This window comes from Cryptomeria japonica, chromosome 10 (assembly GCF_030272615.1).
Source record: "Cryptomeria japonica chromosome 10, Sugi_1.0, whole genome shotgun sequence".
NCBI lineage: Eukaryota > Viridiplantae > Streptophyta > Pinopsida > Cupressales > Cupressaceae > Cryptomeria > Cryptomeria japonica.
Window position 1 is genome coordinate 790,371,210 of NC_081414.1, and position 23,255 is coordinate 790,394,464.

General features: G+C 41.1%; 2 protein-coding genes across 8 annotated transcripts in view; one reads left to right on the plus strand and one right to left on the minus strand.

Moving 5' to 3' along the window:
• Window positions 1–23,255, minus strand: part of LOC131039218 (calcium and calcium/calmodulin-dependent serine/threonine-protein kinase) — a 184,266-nt gene that overhangs the window by 64,643 nt on the left and 96,368 nt on the right. The window lies entirely within an intron of this gene.
• On the plus strand, window positions 21,997–23,008 carry LOC131039220 (uncharacterized). Its single transcript, XM_057971925.2, has 2 exons — window positions 21,997–22,461; window positions 22,566–23,008. Exons 1-2 carry the CDS (start codon window positions 22,116–22,118, stop codon window positions 23,006–23,008), a joined length of 789 nt encoding a protein of 262 aa, XP_057827908.2. The 5' UTR covers window positions 21,997–22,115.

The following is a 23,255-nucleotide window of genomic DNA, read 5'->3' on the forward strand; positions in this document are numbered from 1 at the left end:
TCTCTTGGAATGAAGATTGGACGTCATTTGATACATTTGAAGATTTGGAAGCATGCAAAATGATGAGTTTTGGACAAGGAAAGCAAATTCGCTCCTGACCCTTCCACAGGGTCCTGAGCGAAATTTTGAATAACCCTCATCTTGCAATGAAAAAGGTCAAGTTTTAGGCATGAATGAAACGAGGACGACTCCCTTTTGCCTCCTGAGGAAGTTTCAACTTGAAAGAATGAAGGATTTTGCCTAAAACCTAATTTTCGCTCCTAACCCTTCCAAAGGGTCCAGGGCGAAAATCTTTATGAGAGGCATTACTTGCTCAGTTTGGTCGAATTGAGATATTAAAGGCATGATGAAAAGTGGAAAGAGCATGTTGAAACCTTTAGGTATGTTTGGAGATGAAGAAAATGAAGGATTCTGCCCAGGAAAGGCAATTTCGCTCCTGACCCTTCCAGAGGGTCCAGAGCGAAATTCTTCATAATCACATTTTTTGGCCTTCCTTTGGACATGAGACTTTATTCCTAGCACAATGGAAGGTGAAATCATACTTAGCAAAGAAGATTCAAGGTGAAAAAATGAAGGATTTTGGTGAAAATAGTGAAAATCGCTCCTGACCCTTCCAGAGGGTCCAGAGCGAATTTTCTCAAAAACACCTTTTTGCTATCAAATTTGGATAAACCAAGTGGGGGATAAGATGAAACTCAGAAGGAATTGCCCCTGAGGATATGTTAAGGTTGGAAGAAATTATCAAAAGGTGGAAAAATTGAGCCCAACTAGGAAATTCGCTCCTAACCCTTCCAGAGGGTCCAGGGCGAAAATCCTAAAACCTATCTTTTCCTCCAAAATTTGAGCAAAGCTAAGCCTAGGCATGGGTTTAAAACGACATTTGGATTGCCCTACAGTGGAAATGGATTGCCATGAATGCAAGTTTTGAGGCCAAGGAAGAAATTCGCTCCTGACCCTTCCAGAGGATCCAGGGCGAAATTTCTAAATTCTCCCTCTTTAGTGCAAATTTAAGACAAAATCTTGCTATTCATGATTTAGATGGGAGAGAGGCATGATGTTCTTTGCCTTAGAAGTGATTTGAAGTTAAAAGCATGAAGGAATATGCCTAAAACTCAAAATTCGCTCCTGACCCTTCTAGAGGGCCCAGGGCGAAAATCATAAAATCAACATATTCCTTTTAAGTTTTTGCTAAGGCAAGGATGCACTAAGGTAGAAATGACCTTTAAGACCATTAATGAGTAATTGTTTGCTTCAACACTTGATGATTCTAGGCCAGAGAGGGAAAATCGCTCTTGACCCTTCCAAAGGGTCCAAGGCAAAAATTTGAAAAACCCCTATTTTACCTTGCAAGATCAAGTCAAACTTGGGTGGATTAAATGAGGAAGAACATTGCGTAGCTATGAGTGAAAGATTCGACAAAAGTTGATGGAGTAAGCCTAAGGAGGGAAAATCGCTCCTGACCCTTCCAGAGGGTCCAGGGCAAAAAACCCTAAAATCACCTTTTTCCTCCTAATTTGAATGAAACAAAGCCCGGAATTCAGTGAAAAAGCCTATTTGGAATGCCTTGAAGAGGTTTTGAACTTTTGAAAATGAAAATTTTGAGCCCAATTATGAATTTCGCTCCTGACCCTTCCAGAGGGTCCAAAGCGAAATTCCCTAGAATGCACTATTTCCTTCAAAATTTTGATGAGCTAACCCAGTGATGGAAGGAAATGGATCCTGGAGATTGCCTTAGAATAGTTCAATGATCAAGCTAAGGTGGATTATGGCCTAGAATAAAAAATCGCTCCTGACCCTTCCAGAGGGTCCAGGGCGAAATCATCAGGAAGCTTCATTAAGCCTCAATCCAACCTTGATATTCCCCAATTTGCACTAAATTACCTAAATTCAAGATATTTGGGAGGTTGAATTAAATTCGCAATAATTAAGGCATGGGCAATTTAATAAATTAATTTTTAGGCCTTCAAATAATTAAAAAATCCACCTTGGAGGCATTAAAATTAATTTTAAAAATTAAAAAATACAAAATGAGTCCTCAAAATCATTATTATGCCTTTATAGGCAAGTCGGCCACCTTTTCAAAGAATTTTTATTTACCTTTGCCCGTTATTTGCCAAGTCAGCCTTGAAGGGATTAGGGTGAGCGCCCTATATAAAGGGGGAGTGTTGTTTCAAATTTCAAATCATTCATTCATTCCTTCTAGGTGCGATTTTGAGGAGCAAATTGAGGAACGAAATCCAGCAAATTGGAGGCAAATCTAAAGAAGGTGAAGCTCTTTTGAAGGCTAATGGAGGCGTAATTCATCCAAAGGAAGACTATAATTTAACCCTTATCCAACAAAATCCGGTCTTCTTTCATCATTTTCCAAAGGTTTTATAGTTAAGCACTCAAGGGAAGGTATGGGGAATCATTTTGATGTTCTTATTCAAGGCTTGTTTTAATTTCATAGCAATTTTTTAGAAAAGGGTCAGAGTCTTGAAAGTTTGATTCCATTCATAATTAATTGAGAAATGAGGAATTCTAGATTTATCATTAATATCTTAAATCATTCTCTTGAAAGGTCCTAATTTCTACACTTGAAGGTATGATGCTTAAAGACTAATTTTGAAATTTTTGTGTAGGCATCAAATGGCGACCCCCAAAGCCGGAGGAGCTACTAGTCGGCAGGCTCTCATCAAGGAAGATCAGAGGAGCGATGAATTGGAGACTAGGATCGTGTCCAAGTGGAGTAATATCGGAGACACCAACTTAGGAAACTTCAATGTGAAGAAGTTTCGAGAGGTCCCCTACATTGGCAAGCCATCACCTGTTGCGAGGAGAACAATTGAAAGTGGCATCATCAACGCTGCAGGTTTCCCTCCCCCCGTCAAGTGTCATGAGCTAATGATCGAGTGTGCCCACCACTATGACTCACAATCAAGGACGATCGTAACCAAAGACAGGAACATCTTAGCTTACCTTTCAGAGGAAGCTATAAGCGAAGCTCTTCATCTTCCAGACCATAAAGATATGATTTACAAAAGCTTAGAAGGAGCAAGGTTGATCTATGAAGATGATCCTGAGACTTGTTTGAATCTCATCAATAAGAATTGGTTGCTCAAAACTCGGCCTCGCCTAAACAAGATTCCCAATACACCACATAGGATCGACTTCCAGGAGGAATACAGAGATTTGATAACTTTTCTCAATCGAGTTACAGGGGCTCCTCAAGCCTTCTTCTTCGAAAAGTGGATGTTCTTCTTCATTCAAAAGATAGTCCAAGGAAAGGGAATGCTTCATTGGGCCAGAATCATTAGCAATTGTTTGGACGTGCAGTTGAGAAGGCTAAGACCCACCAAATCATTCCACATGAGCTCATATGTTATATATGCCTTAATCAGGAGTTTTGAGTATGCAGGGCTACCTCACAGAGGAGTGATCGGAAGAGGACCCGGAGAAATGAGAGTTTGTGATTCTTATGTTCATCTGCATCATCCACCTAAAAGTGACTACAAGTTAGTCAATGACACCTTCACGATGAACATTACTAGGATATTGCAAGGTGGGATTCACAATCGACTATCTCTGGATGCGCAAGAGCTTGTGAAGAAGTATGGTGCATGGTTCATCCAGTTTCAAAAATTCACATACAACAGAGTTCATGGGTGTCCTTCACCTCCCTACATGTTGCCAAGATATCCAACAAACAGGATAGTACTACTTGAGGTGACTAGACAGTTGGCAGCTTATGCGAAGGCATCTAGACACAAGCATGGAAATGGAATTCCCGTGTCCATCATACTAGGGAATTCGGTTGAAGTATGTCCTAATACTCAAGCCACGGAAGATGCAGAGAAGGAATTATCTTTATACTCATTCTCATTCTTTGCCTCGCGGGAGAATTTTGATCCTCATGGTTACATGGAAGAGAAAGTCGGCAGGAAATACAAGCATGAGTTTCAGGTGGAGGACTTTTGGATGAATCTCCCAGGTGATTTAGAGGTTAAGAGAAAGATGCATTCCCGACTACCCTTAGATCTCATCAAGAAATGCAAAGTTTATAGAGTAGCCGATCAAGCCCAAGATAATGGTAGATACCTCTAGTCATCTTATGAGAAAGAGGACAAGGAAGTGAAAATAGATTGGAATGAGCCTGAGGGTTTAGACTTGAGAGCCTTTGTGGCCCCCGTTTTATCCTGCACTCGCAGATGGGTGGATGTACAGCATCAAAAGTTGAAGGAGCAGAATGTATCAATGACATTTACTTTGGAGGCAAGACCAGAAGAAGGAGAAGCAAGCGTGAGTGAGAATACTTCTCATTCCAAAGGCCCAAAGAGGAAAGAAAGACCTGAGAAAAGGGAACCCTCCAGGAAGAAACAGAAAACCAATCCTGATCACCCACCAAGCACATCTTCTCGACATGAAAAGAAGGCAAGTCAAGGAGAAGATCAGGAGAAGATGGTATATGAAATTGATGAATCTATGGAATCCATGGTACAAAATGACAAGCAAGAAAAGGGACAGACACCTCAGCAGTCGTCAAGTCAATCTCCCCAAGTTGATGCTAATGAGCTACATGAAGAGAAGAATGATGATGAAGCGACATCTCCTTTCCGAGAGGATAGACCACTGCTTAAAGAAATATAAGTAAGGGAAACAAGATCCGCCATTCCGGATTGGTTAAAAGAGAGACTGACTAGGGTAGTTGTGGTTGAAGAGGAAGAAGATGTATTTGATTTAGAAAGCCTTATAGGATATTCTCAAGAGGTAATAGAAAAGAAGAAGGCCACAAAGATGTCCAAGGTAATTAGAGATGAGACAGGATCCAGGAAATTGCAAGTAGCTACACCAGTAGTGGACAAATATGAGGGTGAGATTCTTGCAGATGAGTATGACTTAGAAACATTTGAGCTTGGTCCACTTACCTCCGAACAAGCAATGGAAGAAGCAACCGACTCATTTGAAGCACTTAAAGACAAACTTAAAGAAGAAATGGAAAAAAATAAGAAGCTTGAGAGGGAGGTCAGTGCTTGGAGAAGCTATTTTAGTCATCTCAATCAGCCCTTGAGACGTCAGGATCCAGCAGTATCCCCTTTACTAGCACTCCCTCTTGAATCAGTGGGTGAGGCAGAAAGAGTAAAGAGCTTGGTTCAGCTTATGAGCTCTTGGATTGATAAATCCCACACGATAGTTGTTGAATTTGCAACAAGAATGATGAAGACAGTTCATCGAGCTATCCAGGTCCTTGAGATTATCCATAATCTAATGATAATTGTAGCTGCAACCACTCACACTAGAGATGTTATCATTCATGTCCTACAAGTGATAAGACAAACACCAAGACGGATTCTGGCACAAGAAAAGATAATGGATGGAGGAACCCACAACCTCCTACAGTGGTCAGCTCTGCTCCAGATGAAAGAGGTCCTTTTTGAAGACATCAACACCAAATGCAGTCAAGTTGAAGGTATCATTCATCCAATTCAAGATAAGGTGTTTGAGGTGTTGTATACCATTCTTGACAGGCGGATCGAGATTGAGACAGATGTGGACATCCAAGAGTTGGAGGAGAGAGTCAAGGTCATCTTTTGCAAAGAAGAGAACGTCATCACAGATAAGCAACGAGATCAGATGTACACTACTATGTTCCTGATTGAGAAGACCAAAGAGCTTGACCCTAGATGGGAGCCAACTCTTCTCACTGCTTTTGATCAAGTCCTTCACTTGGAAGAACGAATGAAGAATCTTCCTGAGATTCCCATTGCTGAGATTGAGGGAATTGTGTCCAGATTCATTGAATATGCTAAGAAAGAGCATAGGAAAGGGAACAAAATTCTAGATGAAAAGTTGTTATAGGATGATGTGGCAGCTTAATTCCTATTGGTCTATGTTTCCTCGATATTTGTGCTAGTTAATTATTGGCTATGCATTTAATGATGTTTGTCTAAATGGGGACCTTTTTGCAACAAACCCTAATTAGGGTTTAGATGTCAAAATCTCAGTTGTTGATCTTCTTTCGATCTGGGCCATTCATTGTATTTGAGGATGCTATATATACCCTCACTCATTTTCATTTTGAGAGTTAGAAGTTAGAAAAAAAAAGGAGAGAGAGCTTAGAGAGAAGAAAGTAATTGTGTAGTAAGCTTGAGTAGTGAAGAAAGAATTTTGAACAATTGTTGTCCATTTGGCTTTGAGATCAATAAAATATTGAAGTTATGGTGTTTTATTGCAATACTTGTGGCTATCTTCATGATTGTTTATTTTCTTGAATCACTCTCAGTTGAAGTAGTATTTAAGTTTAAGTTTGAAGGACTAAGTGTTGTGCTTGATCTTTGGTGAGATTCACGTTCCAAACCACTAGCTTCTTACTGATTGTAAGGACGCCTTGTGTGGTCAACTGGAAATATTGAGATTGCTTAAAAAATTCAATCATTTTTGGAAGTATTGATATGTTACCCTATGATAGTGTCTATATCCTTGATGATTTGAAAGTTACTAAATCACCTTAGAAGAGCGCATCAATTCCAGTAGAGTTGTAATTTCTTGGCGATACTGAAATTGGTAGACTCTTACCAAATCTAGCCTTCATTGAGTCATTCTTAGGATTAGATTAGCATCCTTTCCTTGAAACCCTTATCCTTTTGACATTTTTGAAAATCTGTTAGTGTTAGGAAAATCCTGTTCTTACAGTCGAAAAGAGAGTAACACGGACAAGCTTTCTTTGAAAGTACGTAAGGCCCCTTGAAGAAACAGCATATACAACGACCACTGGTGCTTATCCACACGTAGAGATCCTACAACAAAGAACCTTGAAGTCATCCCGATTGATCCTTTTCGCGACATTTTCAGCATTCGGAGACTTTATTCAAGAGAGGGTAAGATACCTTTGGGTATTTTATTTTGTGTTTGGTTGTGTACAAAATAGTAAATACACATCAACACTCCCATAAGGCAATTACATTGGTTACTGATGGTGGATATCGTTGATGTGTTTTTTATGACATATACAACATCATCCTCTCTTGAACAAAGACCTCTCGGATGCTAAACAATGTGATCAAACAAGACGACTCCAAGGTTCTGATAGTCAAGTCTTGACCTTATACATGGATAGACTCAGTGATTGTGATGTGATTTGCTGGAATCACAAAGGGGGACTTACGTTGATACTTGAACTCTACTTGAATGCTGCTGGAACGTTGGATATATCTCAACTAACAAAGAAAAGACAAAAGAAAAGGGTTTAGAGAGACTAATCTATTCCTAAGATCAATGATAGCAAGGGATGATGTTTGGATGGACATATTCCTTAAACTAGGCTTTGCTTCGCCATGCTAGGAACAACTCTGCAAAACTAGTGCAATCTTCTAAGGATGAGAAAGGTTTTCATATCATGAATACTCATGCAAATACCCATACACAGCGCAACTTGAATAAGCATCCATAATTGAACTAAGCACAAGTGTGAGGTTCAAGCTAACTTTGCACTGTAGCATACAATCAGCAAGCTACAAAAAGTATGAACTGAGGAATTATCAACATCCAAACATTTCTCCTTTGCAATCAATGAACTTTATCTAAATCATGAGAAGCAAGAAACCATGCAATAAGTAGAAATAACACTGTGATCCACCATAACTTCAATGAAATCAAGTATTTATTCCAAGAAGTCTTTGCAACAATTTTGAGTTTTCCTCCTCCTACTCTACTTCTACTCTCTGACTACTAACTATTCTCTATTAACCTTTACAAATGAGAAAATAGATCCTTTTATATATAGCTCTTTACAATGAGTGGCTTAGATTGATTCACAATCAATGCTCGAGATTACAAGATGAAAAGCCTAATTAGGGTTTGTTACAACAAACTCTTTTTCGGCCAATGAGAAAATTACATTTGATTTGACATATGTTCCACATTCAATGTAACCAATAGAAAATGAGGTTAGGTATCTTGAATTTTGTGCCTCCATTGAATGAGTCAAGTACACTGCATTAGGACATGTTGACGTGGAAACCTTTGATTGTTCGTTGATGACAGGGATGCTACCTTAGCTCGCTTGTACTAGCAATAATTCTTGGATTTCCGGAGGAAATTCAAGATTTTAAAAGATGTTCTCATCTTGTATGTTATCTCTCCTTAATGCCTTAAAGTCTTGACTTTCTCATGTCGTCGTGATGTGATGAAAGCTTTGTATCGATCCTATCAAGTTGCAATGCTAGCCTTGAATGTCCCTTGTTGCTTTGCCTCTGAATCTTATGATACCTGCACCTCTCGTAATGTGTTAAGATTTTCGAATGTGCTGGTCCTCAGTATGTGAATCTTCCATCATGTCGAAGTACTTGATGTTGGCCTCCTTGGTATCCTTGTGCTTGCTAATGAAGTCCTCTTGCACTTCAATTCTTGCTTTACCTCTTTGTGCTTCCCTTTGTATCCACTTACAATCAGACCTGCAAAAGAAAATTAATTTGAATTAAAACATTATGAATCAACGAAACAATCATTAAATGAATATGTAGCATTTAGGCCTATGTAATATCCCTTGGCTAATCTAACCTTGTTTCGCTTATTTGAACCCCAAAGAATATTGTCAAACACTTGGCATACAATGTTTGAAGCCGCTGTAGTGAATTCTTTATTTGTCTTCTTTGGGTTTCTACGCTGCAAATGAAGTTATGGAAAGCTTCTAACAATGCAAAGTTGTTATAGAAATGATATGCTAGCTGTTTTAGACCTTACACACACATGGAATGACTGAAATTAGCTAGTACAGCTAGTAGACATTAAGACAAACACTTGTCATGCATCCCAAAGTACACCTACAGCCATTAGGCATTTAAGCAAACAGTTGGCATGAAAGCTAAGTGGCTGATCAATGTTGAATGTCACCTGGAATATCAATCGACCCCAATCTGTAGGTGATGAAGGCGGCTACAGGGGTTTGCAAAATGTAGAAGAAGCAGCCAAAGACTCCTTATTCAATCTTCATCATAAATCTGAACAAACATCTCCAATTTGGTCTCCACAAAGACCACAAAATTGGGAAGGTACTGTAGCGTGACACTGTAGCAGCAAATAAACCCTCTGTATGATGTTCTCAGTCTGCCATATACATATGCTCTCAGCTATGCCAATAAATCTGAAAATAAATCTCCAATCAGCACAATGTCAACTTCTGGATGAAGCCAACCCTAGGAGCAACTTCAGATGAATATCTCACACCCTCAGATTGCTGATGCAATGAAGTCTTCACTTTCTCCAATGTCGATACTCTAGACAAGCTGCGGAAACCCCAACTTCTTCTCCATGTTTGCTAAAATGGGGACATTACAGTCCGCCCCTCCTGAAATTGCTTGGCCCCAAGCAATATCGACTGCAAAGAAACTCCTCCACCTGGATCCCAAATGAAGACCTGTGTAATTTCCCTGGTATTACCAACCAACTCCTATAATGCCCACAGCAAGGGCACAACTAACAAGACCTGCCAAACTAAATCAACCTCAACAGCAAGTGTCACAAGAACATGAACATCAAGTGGAAGCAACTCTGAAAACTGACAATGTTTGCTTCCCAAAACAGGGAACATTAACCGGAACTCGGATGCACACAAAGGATCCCTCAACATACTCGCTAGTGTCCCACATAGTATACTTGGATTCCAAATCCAGGGTAGAAATCTGCCATGTAAACCTCCCTCAGACTTTCGCTACTCAACACTGATCGCCACTTCACCATGCAAGATGTGGTGAAGCCAACCCATGAGACCTATCCAAACTGCAACACTAACTCTGTCATCACCTGGATCCTAGTGCAATCTATACACACATCCATCTGTACTGTGAAGATAGGAGTACCTGGAAACATCTGCTACGCAACATCTCTCCACAACCTCTGCTAAACTCTCATGGATGTGATATCCAACTAAACCATCATGCCCATTGTCACTATAGTCTCTCTGAAGCCATGTATCCAAAGATAGCCTCTGTGTCATAGGAGTAACAATCTCCACCGGATACACATCAACATGATGGGAAACTGAACACTGCTCGAGCAAGTAGCCACCAACAATCAACTGAGTCGGGTACTTGCAACTGCTAGTTCCATCTACTGAAAATGCTAACTCTCCATCCCACAATGGATGGTATAATCCTGAAGCCAATCCACATCGATGCATCATCAAGTCCTCCACGTGTGTATCAAAAGAAAAGTGATGAGCACTCCTCACTATGTAGTTGCGATAAAACGCTCCAACCTCGGTCAAGGGCTCATCTCTAACAATACTGGAATCATGAGATGGCTCCAATCTCTGACCCCGAACAGTTGATTGGGTACGGGCTCTGGTAACCCTCTCTGCAAACCCAATCACAAAATCTCTATTAGGAAGCATTGTAGTCAGAGTATCAATAATTACTCCCACACCACGCCTGATGGCGAGAGAACCTCGGATGAGAGTATCCTTGGTGGCTCCAAACGGACCTTCTCGAAACTCAAGACTCTCAAAACATTAATGTTTATTTAAACCAGAGTTCTGTGACTCGTGGTGAGTCACGGAACTCGCGCGAGTCAGCGGGCCGGGTGACCTCTGCCGGGTCATGGCAACCCTGACCCGGGCCCGGACGAGTCACAGGGTGTGACTCGCCGATTCAGCGAGTCACCCCTTGACTCACCGAGTCCGAGGGTCGTGACCCGGCCAGCGTAGCTTGCAAAAAGTGGACGCAAAAACAAAAAAAATACAACACATTTTTATTATGTTTTGTGCCATTTGCCTTTGTTATAACCCTAAAAGGGATTGCCATTTAGTTTTATGAGTGGAAGAGAGGAAAAAAGAGAGGAAGAGAGGAAAAAAGAGAACCATAGTTTTGCAACCAGCTGACAGAAAGAGGTGAAAAGCTAGCACAAATCACATTGGGGCAGCACTACAGTTGCATTGAGAGCATCAAGGAGCTCATTTCAAACACTTGTCAACAAATTTGAAAGAGGTAAGTGTTAATTTTTGTTGATTATGTTGGTTTTTTTTCTATATTTATGGATTTTTTCATTTTTTTGTTATTTTTTTTTTAACTTCAGCTTTCCAAATCTATATTGCTGCTTGCATACTTCAATGATTCAATCACAATGACATAAATAGAACAATAGCATAGCAAACCCTAGACCTTTTTTTTTGAAAAAATTGTATACATGTATTTATAATTTTTTCTAAAAAAAATCTAGGGTTTGCTGATTTTTCTGAATTGTTAATTTCTTTCTTTGAAATTTGAAAATTTTCAAGAAAAAACACAATGCACAAATTAGTCTTTGCTGATTTTTTTTAATTAGTTTAAAATTTTAAATTTAAAACTTTGTCAAACACAATGCTCAAATGGTGATTTGTAAAATTGTCTTATTGCAGCAGCCCTCACGTGTTGAAAACAATTTTTTTTCCTAATGGCTCATCCTAATCCTCCACCTAGGAAACATGGTCAAAAAGATGAGGCATGGAAATACACTGAAGAATTTCTTGGTAGACAAAGAAATCAAACCAAGTGTATGTTTTGTAAGGAAATTAACCATGGGGGGATAAATAGATTAAAATATCATATTGCTGGCATACGTGGTCATGATACTGAGCCTTGTGACAAGGCAACTCCTGAAGCAATCCGTTTTTGTTACGTCCTATTAGAAAACTTTGAAATACATAAGCAAACAAAAAAAAGACAAAGAGAGGAGTTATGTCATATTGGTTCCCCTCCACCCACATCCGCATCTGGCTCCGCATCCACAGCTGCATTCGTAGGTTGTGTTGGAGAGGGTTCTTCTATGCCTCCCTTTCGTCCTAGTGCTTCTGCTAGTGCCAGTACTTCTATTCCTACTCCTAGTCACACTTTTGGTCCTAGAGTGCGAAAATCCAAGATAGACAATTTTTTTGTACCACGCACTACTCCTGGCGCACAGCCCTCGCTTGAGAGCATGTCTTGGAACAAGGAGGTCCATGATGCAGGAAGAAAAGCAATTTGCAAGTTTTGGTACTTCTGCAACATTCCATTTATTGCAGCCAGGTACTTTTTTATTTGATTGTTTTAAATTAAAATTTAAAATTTTATGGTTTGAATTTGAAAGTTGAAATTGAAATTGAACTTTTCTTATTTAATCTATTTCAATTTGTGACGGGTCTCCTTATTGGCAAGGCATGATTGATGCAGTAACCATTTGTGGGCCGGGGTTTAAAGCCCCTAGTGATACTGAGTTGAGTGGCCCTCTCTTGTTGGAAATGGTGGAAGATATGAAAGTTGACCTAGAAGACCACCGCCAATCTTGGAGCCAAAAGGGTTGCACCATCATGACAGATGGTTGGACTGATAGGAGGAATAGAACACTCCTAAATTTTCTTGTTTCCAGCGGAGGTGATTGATCATTTTAATTCTCTATATGCATTGTGATTGAAATTGAATAATTTAAATTCTAATTTATTCATAATTAATTTGTTTTATTTTCAAGATCCACCATGTTTTTGAAGTCCATCGATGCTTCCTCACATGTCAAAAATGCGGCACACTTATGTAATATCCCACTAATTTTTTTTTTGTTTTTTCAGGCCAATAGCAATTCATCCACAACAATTACCCGTTAAGGTTAGAGTAATAAGCAAAACAACTAAAGGGAACCCTTACACCTTTTGTTCACCGAGAGCCCAGACTGGGAGGGTGAGAGCATACGGTGTTCCAGGGATCGTCAGCATCAATAAACAAACTGAACATTACAACTGCATGGGCGGCAAGCCATCCCCTTCTGCTTATCCAGCAGGATAGAAACTAAACTTCTTGGCGGTAAACCGACCAAGGGAAATATTACAAGAAATAGAAGTTCAATCACTCTACCGTGTATTTCAGCGGGAGGACATTACATTAACAATCACTCTACTGCATATTTCAGCGGGAGGACCAAAACATTGAACTTTATCACTCGACCACTTATTCAGCGGGAGGACATTACATTAAAACATCACTCTACCGCATATTTCAGCGGGAGGACTATTTATCAAAGAAAACTGAATTACAAAACTGAGAAGGCGGCAAGCCAGCCTCTTCCACTTATGCAGTGGGAATTACAAAATAAGCAGATAGAATGGGATGCTCAATACTACTGAAACAATCCTTACAATATGGAGATGAGATGAGAAGATTAACTGTAGATTTCTACACAATACTGTAATTTTCTGTTACACTGCTCTACAGGCTGAAAGTACAGTTCCAGCAGCCCATGAAAACATGAAAATACTCATAACTCACTCAATTTTTACCCGAATTGACTCAAATCAAGCCCAATCCCACCATACATCCAATACAATGACAACCAATCACAGCCACACCCCAAACAACCCTCTTTTTATTTTGCACGCATCCCAATGCAACCCAAAAAACCCACGCCTAGACTAGGAATTTTGATTTTGCATAATTAAATCAATACTCAAACAAATGTGCTAAAAACTTACAAACTTATTTGCCAGTGCTGGGAAGGAAGATAGGAATAATACCCATAACTATCAGACGCTCCAGCAGAGAGATGTGAGCAAAAATGTGTTTCAGCCACAGGCAAAACCAGCAAGTCCAGAATCGTTGCAACACCAAGATGTCTATGGCAAAGCTCTGAAAGCGATAGGAGAATACAAGGCACAGCTAGGTACTATATTTCAAGTACGAAACCGGGTAGCACTAGGGAGACGCACTCCGAAGCCTCAAGTTCTGTCGCCAATCCGGCAGCATAACATTACAGATTTTCAAGATGGTGCAAATGGGAACCCAAGCCTCATATTTATAACTTCATTCTTCAAATCCAAATGACACCCCTCCAAATTCCACGCTTGCATTTGAATTTCATTCCACTTTCATGTGGACCCAAGAGTAGCGCCCAACTCCCTAAGTCAAAAGTCACGCCCAAGAGAGGGGAGGACCCACATTGGACACTTAGGCACAAAATGGCGATGTAAAGTGAAATAATATCCCTTTTTAAAAAAAACATTTCACGTCCCATAAAATAATTGAATTTCGCCCAAACTTAGGATTAAACAGGTATTAATCCCAAATTTAATAAACCAGCAGCCAAAAAATAGATTAATTAAATATTAACCTTAGGAAAGGAAATAATATTTAATTATGTTGCAAATATCTCCCGCACTGATTATTATCACCTCCAAGATGAAACTGAACCCAGACGACCACAAACTGCTGCAGAATTCAAACCCCTGACTACTGCCAAAAATAGAAATGTGCCACCCAGCCACTTACTAAAAATAGTAAGTCAAGAATTAATGCTCAGAAAAATATGATCATCGCGTCCAGAGGCAAAGCAAGGAGTGTTCGGTCGGACAATGGCACCAGAACGGTCATCCCCTGACTTACTAAAACTAGTAAGTCCTCGTTTCATCGATGCTAGACCCTGATTACTTATTCCACCTAGCCTATGGGTCTCAGGAATAGGCTAATGGACCTCCGAAAGAACATCAGTGAGAAGGGGACATTACAGTCCGCCCTCCCCAAAATTGCTTGTCCTCAAGCAACTGTAAGGCTGGATGCAATAGAATCTCCTCATTCTCCCACGTAGCATCCTCTGCTGGTAGATTCTTCCATTTGATCAAGTATTCCCTGATCACTCTTCTCAAAGTTCGCTCCCTGAATTCAAGGACAGCTTCTGGAACCAAAACCAACTCTCCCTCCTCATCAAGTGGAGGTAGCTCAGCTGAAGCAACTACATTATGTCCCAAAGCCTTCTTAAGGCGAGACACATGAAACACATTATGGATCCTGCTGCTTGCCGGTAATTCCAACTCATAAGCCACTTCTCCAACCCTTCTACTGACTCTGAAAGGCCCATAGAATCGAGGTTTCAATTTCTCAACCCCACTCTTCTTGAGAGTAGACTGCCTGTAAGGCTGGAGCCTCAAATAAACCATGTCGCCCACCTCAAAGGTGCGCTCAATACGCTGCTGATCAGCATACAACTTCTGCTGATTCTGTGCATGTTGTAGATTGTCCCTCAAGATTCTCAGAATATCCTGACTTTGCTGTATCATATCTTTCACCTAAGGGGTTCTGCTATCACCAAATACCAAATCTGCGAAGCTAGGAGCTTCATAACCATATAGTGCCATGAATGGTGACATCCGGATGGACATGTGATAGGAAGAATTGTAACAATACTCCCCTAGGTGAAGCCACCTCACCCAAGTATTCTACTGTTCCGAGACATAGTTTCTGAGATAACCTTCCACCCACTTATTTACTATCTCGGTCTGTCCATCAGTTTGGGGGTGATAACTGGTGCTTGGAGTGAGCACAGTCCCACACAATCTGAAAATTTCCTGCCAAAAGGCACTTAGGAACTTGCTGTCCCTATCACTCACAATGTTCTTCGGTAAACCATGCAGTCTGAATACCTCTCGGAAGAACACTTCAGCAACTTGTGCTGCTGTAAAAGAGCTGGTAATGGCGAAGAAATGAGCAAACTTTGTAAGTCTGTCCACCACTACATAAATACTATCTTTTCCTTGAGCCCGAGGCAACCCCGTGATGAAATCCATGGAAATACTTTCCCATTTTTGACCGGGAATAGGCAAGGGTTGTAACAAACCAGTAGGTAGAGTGTGCTCATCCTTGTTCTTCTGACATGTATGACACTCTTTAATGTACTTCAAAACATCATTTTTAAGCCCCTTCCAAGAGAATCTCTCTCGGATCTGCCTGTATGTCTTGAAATAACCTTGGTGACCAGCAAGGGGAATGTCATGGAAGGTCTGCAAAATCTTCTCTTTTAACTTAGATTCAGGTACTATGAAGATTCTTCCCTTGTACAGTATCAATCCTTCAACCAATTTGTACCTTTCATCATGAAAAGTACCCTCTACAAGACTGATTGCAAACTGATTTTTGGCATAATCAGCAAGCAACAACTCTTTCCAACCAGCAGTAAGCTCACAGAGTGAGCTCAAATGGGGCCTCCGTGATAAGGCATCTGCTACCACATTGTTTTTCCCCTTTACATACTCAATATCGAAGTCGTAAGCTTGTAGCTTACTCACCCATTTCTGCTGTCTCTCATTCAGATCCTTCTGGTGCATGAAGTGCTTAAGACTGTTGTGGTCAGTCTTGACAATGAACTTACTTCCCACCAAATATTGTCTGAATTTTGCAAGTGCATGCATTATGGCAAGCATTTCCTTGTCATAAATGGAGTATAGTCTCTCAGGACCTCTCAACTTTCTGCTCTCAAAAACTATAGGGTGCTTATCCTGCATGAGGACCGCACCAACACCTTCTCCAGACGCATCACATTGTAGTTCAAATGGCCTGGTAAAATCGGGCAATGCTAAAACTGGGCAGGAGCTCATGATCCTCTTAAACTGCTCAAATGTTGTCTGTGCCTTCTCAGACCACTCAAAGGCCCCTTTCTTGGTAAGATCTGTAAGGGGGGCAGCCAACTGAGAATATCCCTTTACAAATCTCCGATAGAATCCACACAATCCCAAAAATCCTCTCAGATGTGTTATGTTTTCTGGAGTAGGCCAATCGATGATAGCCCTAATCTTTTCAGGGTCTACCTTCACACCACCTGCACTGATGATGTGACCCAGGTAGAGCAACTCTTCCATCCCAAATTCACACTTGGATTCCTTGGCGAACAGGGATTCAGATTCTAGTATGCCCAACACTTCATCCAACTGCTGAAGATGCTCTTTCCATGATCTGCTGAAAATCAGGATGTCATCAAAAAATATCAACACAAACTTCCTCAACTGTTCGTGGAAGATCCTGTTCATGCATGACTGGAATGTAGCAGGAGCATTCGTCAACCCAAAGGGCATGACTAAGAACTCAAAGTGCCCAAAGTGGCACCTGAAAGCAGTCTTCTCCACATCTGAAGCTCTCATCCTAATCTGATGGTACCCCGATCTGAGGTCAATTTTGGAAAAGAACACTGCCCCATGTAGCTCATCAATGAGCTCATCAATCCTCGGAATAGGATACCGATTCTTGATGGTCTTCTGATTCAGCAATCTATAATCCACACACATGCGCATGGTCCCATCCTTCTTTCTCACCAGAACAACAGCCGAAGCAAAGGGACTCTTGCTAGGCCGGATGTAACCCATGTCAAGCAATTCCTGAATTGCTTTCTCGATCTCATCTTTCTGCTTTTTGGGGTATCGGTAAGGAGTAGTCATGACTGGCTTAGCTCCTTCCTCAAGCTCAATAATGTGTTCAGCACCTCTTTCAGGAGGTCTACCAGGAGGTGGCTTTTCGAACACCTTGCTTCTCTTAGTTATCAAAGCTTGAATGTCTTCAGGATACTTTCTGTGCTCTTGTCGTGGTTCTGAAGGTATCACCACAATATTGCTCTTATCTTTGACCATTGCTGAAATGTCTGAGGAATAATTGCCCTTATCCACCAATGGATTGGAAGGCATTATCAAACACTCCGCTGCCCACTCCACCTGATTATGGCGGATCAGCCTCTCCATTCTTTTCAAGGATACAACCTTAAGTCCCCCATGCGACATTCCTCTCAAAACTACCTTTTTCCCTTCGGACATGAATTTCAGCTCCATGGTTTGTAGGTTTAGTGTGATCTCACCAAGAGATCTCAACCATTGAATCCCGAGGACTGCATCATCAGTCCCTCCAATGCTTACCACAAAGAAATCATCTCTGATTTCATGATTTCCCAACTTCAGAGACATGTTGGAAATCATTCTATTACAGGATATAGTGGAGCCATCTGCTACCATGACTTTGAAGCCCTCAACTTCCTCTGCCACTAGTCCCTTTTTTGCAACAATTCTTTCATCAATGAAGTTGTGTGTTGCACCCGTGTCAATGAGAGCTATGACACGATGCTCTCCAATCACACCTCGAACTCTGAAAGACTCATTCTTGTGAATGCTCGAGAGTTGAGCAACTACTCCTCTATCTTCTGACCCAAATTCGGGCCCTTCAAGAGCCTCTTCATACTCGCTGTCCTCAACTTGAGTCTGCTGTTCTGAAATTTCAGAATCTGATCCATCTCCAGAATAGCCTTCCATTTGATGTAAATTCCCCTTTCCATGGCACCTATGCCCGGGAACCCATGGTTCTCTGCAAGAATAGCATAGATTCTTTCTCCGGAGCTCTTGATGGAGCCCATCATCCATTCGCGGAGGGAACCTCTTGGTCTGATTAGCGAACTTCTTTTTATCCTTTCTGAAAGGGAAAGGCTTGGACTGAATTTTACTCTTAGGGGCAGCCAACTCCATACTTCTGGATTTTTTTATAGCTTCTGCCAGTGTGGGCGGATCAAAAGCTTTGACCCATCCTCTCAATGGTTCTTCAAGTCCTTCAGTGAAAAGGACAACCAGTCGCTTCTCTGAGATGCTACTCACCATGACTGACAGGTTTTGGAATTCAGTCACGTAAGTGTCCAAGGAACCTTGCTGCCTCAGTTGTGCAAGTTCTCTAAACTTCACCTCTGGATCCCTGGTGTCAAATCTCTCAATTAGCTTGTTGGTGAAATCAGCGTAGGTGGTGACTAAGTTGTGACCAAGGGTGACCAACCCATGGTACCACCATTCGTGGGCCACTCCATCCAAGTGCAAGGTAGCAAACTTGATGGCATCCTCCTCCGGCATCGGTCTCAAGGACAAGTAATTGTCAAACTTCTGTACCCATGCTCTAGCAGTACCCTTAGCGCTCCCATCAAAGTGTGCTAAGGTCACTCTTCCAAGAGCTTGCTGGAAATCTCTTGGGGCAGCAGACTTGTAGTCATTCCTCCGTCCTCTTTTCATTTTCTGATTCATGAATTGATCCAGAGTTAGGATATCTCGGATCTCACCAGGAAGGGAAGCATACTCCATGTAGCTATTTCTTATCTCATCAGCTGTGGGTATCTCTGTTTCAGCTTGTTGTACTTCTTTGGGCAAAAAGACAGGTTGTAAAGGCCTTGGGGCTGAACCTCCATTGTTACTCCCGTTATTGCTCCCATTTCCATTGCTTACAGGAATGTTAGAAGTGCTGGCTTCCGGTCCATTGTTGGGCTGATTAGGAGTCCCAACAACGTTCTGGTTGAGCTTTGACAGCAATAATGACATCATGTCCATCATGGCATTGAATTGCCTCTCTGCCTTCTTGTCGGGTGCCTCATTTGTTTCTGCAGTCTTATCTGCCATTGAATCCACTGAATCTGAGGTATCTAGATTCTTCCCTCTGTTCCTCAGTACTTCTGAAAATGTGTCCTCTTTGGGCACTATAGGAACCTGAAATTGCTGTCTCTTCTGTTCTCTGTTGTAGTGTCTGACGTCTCTGTCACTCATGGAGACTTCTGAACCCACTGACTCTCACAGGTTGGCAGGAAAACCAGCTCTGATACCACTGTAATATCCCACTAATTTTTTTTTTGTTTTTTCAGGCCAATAGCAATTCATCCACAACAATTACCCGTTAAGGTTAGAGTAATAAGCAAAACAACTAAAGGGAACCCTTACACCTTTTGTTCACCGAGAGCCCAGACTGGGAGGGTGAGAGCATACGGTGTTCCGGGGATCGTCAGCATCAATAAACAAACTGAACATTACAACTGCATGGGCGGCAAGCCATCCCCTTCTGCTTATCCAGCAGGATAGAAACTAAACTTCTTGGCAGTAAACCGACCAAGGGAAATATTACAAGAAATAGAAGTTCAATCACTCTACTGCGTATTTCAGCGGGAGGACATTACATTAACAATCACTCTACCGCATATTTCAGCGGGAGGACCAAAACATTGAACTTTATCACTCGACCACTTATTCAGCGGGAGGACATTACATTAAAACATCACTCTACCGCATATTTCAGCGGGAGGACTATTTATCAAAGAAAACTGAATTACAAAACTGAGAAGGCGGTTCCACTTATGCAGTGGGAATTACAAAATAAGCAGATAGAATGGGATGCTCAGTACTACTGAAACAATCCTTACAATATGGAGATGAGATGAGAAGATTAACTGCAGATTTCTACACAATACTGTAATTTTCTGTTACACTGCTCTGCAGGCTGAAAGTACAGTTCCAGCAGCCCATGAAAACATGAAAATACTCATAACTCACTCAATTTTTACCCGAATTGACTCAAATCAAGCCCAATCCCACCATACATCCAATACAATGACAACCAATCACAGCCACACCCCAAACAACCCTCTTTTTATTTTGCACGCATCCTAATGCAACCCAAAAAACCCACGCCTAGACTAGGAATTTCGATTTTGCATAATTAAATCAATACTCAAACAAATGTGCTAAAAACTTACAAACTTATTTGCCAGTGCTGGGAAGGAAGATAGGAATAATACCCATAACTATCAGACGCTCCAGCAGAGAGATGTGAGCAAAAATGTGTTTCAGCCACAGGCAAAACCAGCAAGTCCAGAATCGTTGCAACACCAAGATGTCTATGGCAAAGCTCTGAAAGCGATAGGAGAATACAAGGCACAGCTAGGTACTGTATTTCAAGTACGAAACCGGGTAGCACTAGGGAGACGCACTCCGAAGCCTCAAGTTCTGTCGCCAATCCGGCAGCATAACATTACAGATTTTCAAGATGGTGCAAATGGGAACCCAAGCCTCATATTTATAACTTCATTCTTCAAATCCAAATGACACCCCTCCAAATTCCACGCTTGCATTTGAATTTCATTCCACTTTCATGTGGACCCAAGAGTAGCGCCCAACTCCCTAAGTCAAAAGTCACGCCCAAGAGAGGGGAGGACCCACGTTGGACACTTAGGCACAAAATGGCGATGTAAAGTGAAATAATATCCCTTTTTAAAAAAACATTTCACGTCCCATAAAATAATTGAATTTCGCCCAAACTTAGGATTAAACAGGTATTAATCCCAAATTTAATAAACCAGCAGCCAAAAAATAGATTAATTAAATATTAACCTTAGGAAAGGAAATAATATTTAATTATGTTGCAAATATCTCCCGCACTGATTATTATCACCTCCAAGATGAAACTGAACCCAGACGACCACAAACTGCTGCAGAATTCAAACCCCTGACTACTGCCAAAAATAGAAATGTGCCACCCAGCCACTTACTAAAAATAGTAAGTCAAGCATTAATGCTCAGAAAAATATGATCATCGCGTCCAGAGGCAAAGCAAGGAGTGTTCGGTCGGACAATGGCACCAAAACGGTCATCCCCTGACTTACTAAAACTAGTAAGTCTTCGTTTCATCGATGCTAGACCCTGATTACTTATTCCACCTAGCCTATGCGTCTCAGGAATAGGCTAATGGACCTCTGAAAGAACATCAGTGAGAAGGGGACATTACAACTTATGTGAGGCCATTGAGGAAGTTATAGATGAGGTGGGGGAAGAAAATGTGGTGCAAGTGGTGACGGATAATGCAGCAAGTTATGTTGCTGCAGGTAAACTTTAAAAGTTTTCTTTTAAGTTTTAACTTTTAACTTTTAAACTTTTAAGTTTTGAACTTTTAAATATTAATGGTAAAATTGCTTGATACTTATCACATCTAATTCTTTAACTAATTTAAAATTGTTGCAGGAAAACTTTTGATGGAGAGGCACCCAAAAATCTTTTGGTCTCCATGTGCAGCCCATTGCCTTTACCTCATGCTGGAGGATATAGGTAAGCTTGGATGGGTGAAAGAATGCGTTGAAAGGGCCAAGAATATATGCAAATTTATTTACAATCATGCATTGGTCCTTAGCATTATGAGGCAATACACGGGGGAAAGGGAGTTGGCTCATCCTGGTATAACGAGATTTGCCTCAAATTTCCTCACATTGAAATCCTTGTTAAAATCAAAGGCATCTTTGAGGCGCATGTTTGTTGGTGAGGAGTGGACTTCCTCATCCTATGCTACGACCACTGCATGGATGGATGTAGTAGATTGCATTTTTGATGAGCCAGGTTTTTGGATCCCTTGTGCAAAGGTCGTGCAGGTAATTTTATAAATTTATAATATTATATGCATATTTTTGTTTTGTTTGTATTGTGCAACTTTGCAATTTTTCTTATTTTCATGCACACTTGTGAGTTAACTATTTTTGTTTAACATTATTTGCAGGTCACTGAGCCCCTAGTAGTTCTCCTACGAGTTGTTGATGGGGAGAAGCCCGCTATGGGCTACATATATGAGGGCATGGATAGGGCCAAGGAGGCCATTAGATCCATATATGCTGGAGTTGAGGATAAGTATAGGCCCATTTGGGACATAATTGATAAAAGATGGCATAACCAACTTCATAGGCCCATCCATGCAGCAGCTTATTACCTCAATCCATCATTTCGTTTCCGTGCTGATTTCAAAGCGGATGAGGAGGTTCTTAGCAGGCTATATTCAGTAGTACAACGGATGGGCACTGATACCACAGCTACACTTCTCGAGATGGATGCATTTAATAATGCATCAGGGGCAATCTTTGCCAGCCAATTGTGTAAAGAGGGTCGGACAAAATTGCAGCCAGGTAGAAAATTCTAAAGTTTATGACATGCATTTTAATTTTTCATTTTATAATCTACCTTTAAAGTTGGAAATGAGACTAATGTTTTTTTCTTTTCCTTATCTCAGATAGATGGTGGCAAATGTTTGGGCCTTCAACCCCAAACCTTCAAAAAATTGCCATCCGCATATTGAGCCAGCCGTGCAGTGCTTCTGGATGTGAGCGCAACTGGAGCATGTTCGAGCACATCCACTCGAAGAGGCGAAATAGATTGTCTGTGGAGAGGTTGAATGATCTAGTCTTTGTTCATTACAACCTCTGTCTCAGGACCAGACAGATTTTGGACGATGACTCCTCTCCGATCACTCTAGAGGAAGTCGACCCTGAGTCCGATTGGCTCACTGAGTCCACCGATCCAGTCTTCACTGATGAGGACCTTGAGTGGGTTGACCAGGCAGACAGAGAGGCTGAGGCTGCGGCTATGGCAGAGGAGGAGGATAGAGCACGATCAGGCACAGCACCTATGGCTACTCAGACTGGCACATCACAGGCAGAGACTATGGCTACTTAGTCATCTAGGACCTACCTTAGACGCCTTTGTAGAAGGCAGATAGACGAGGCTGAGCCAGAGCCAGAGCCTGAGCCATAGACTTGTTTTTTTTTACACTTTACAGTTAGATATATGTTTGGGAACATTTGAAGTCATGGATTTTATATTATACATTGGACAACATTTATAACTCTATATATCTATGTTTTCTAATTCCTTCAGCTACAATTTACATTTCTACGCATGTGATGGATGTATGTTTATGTAT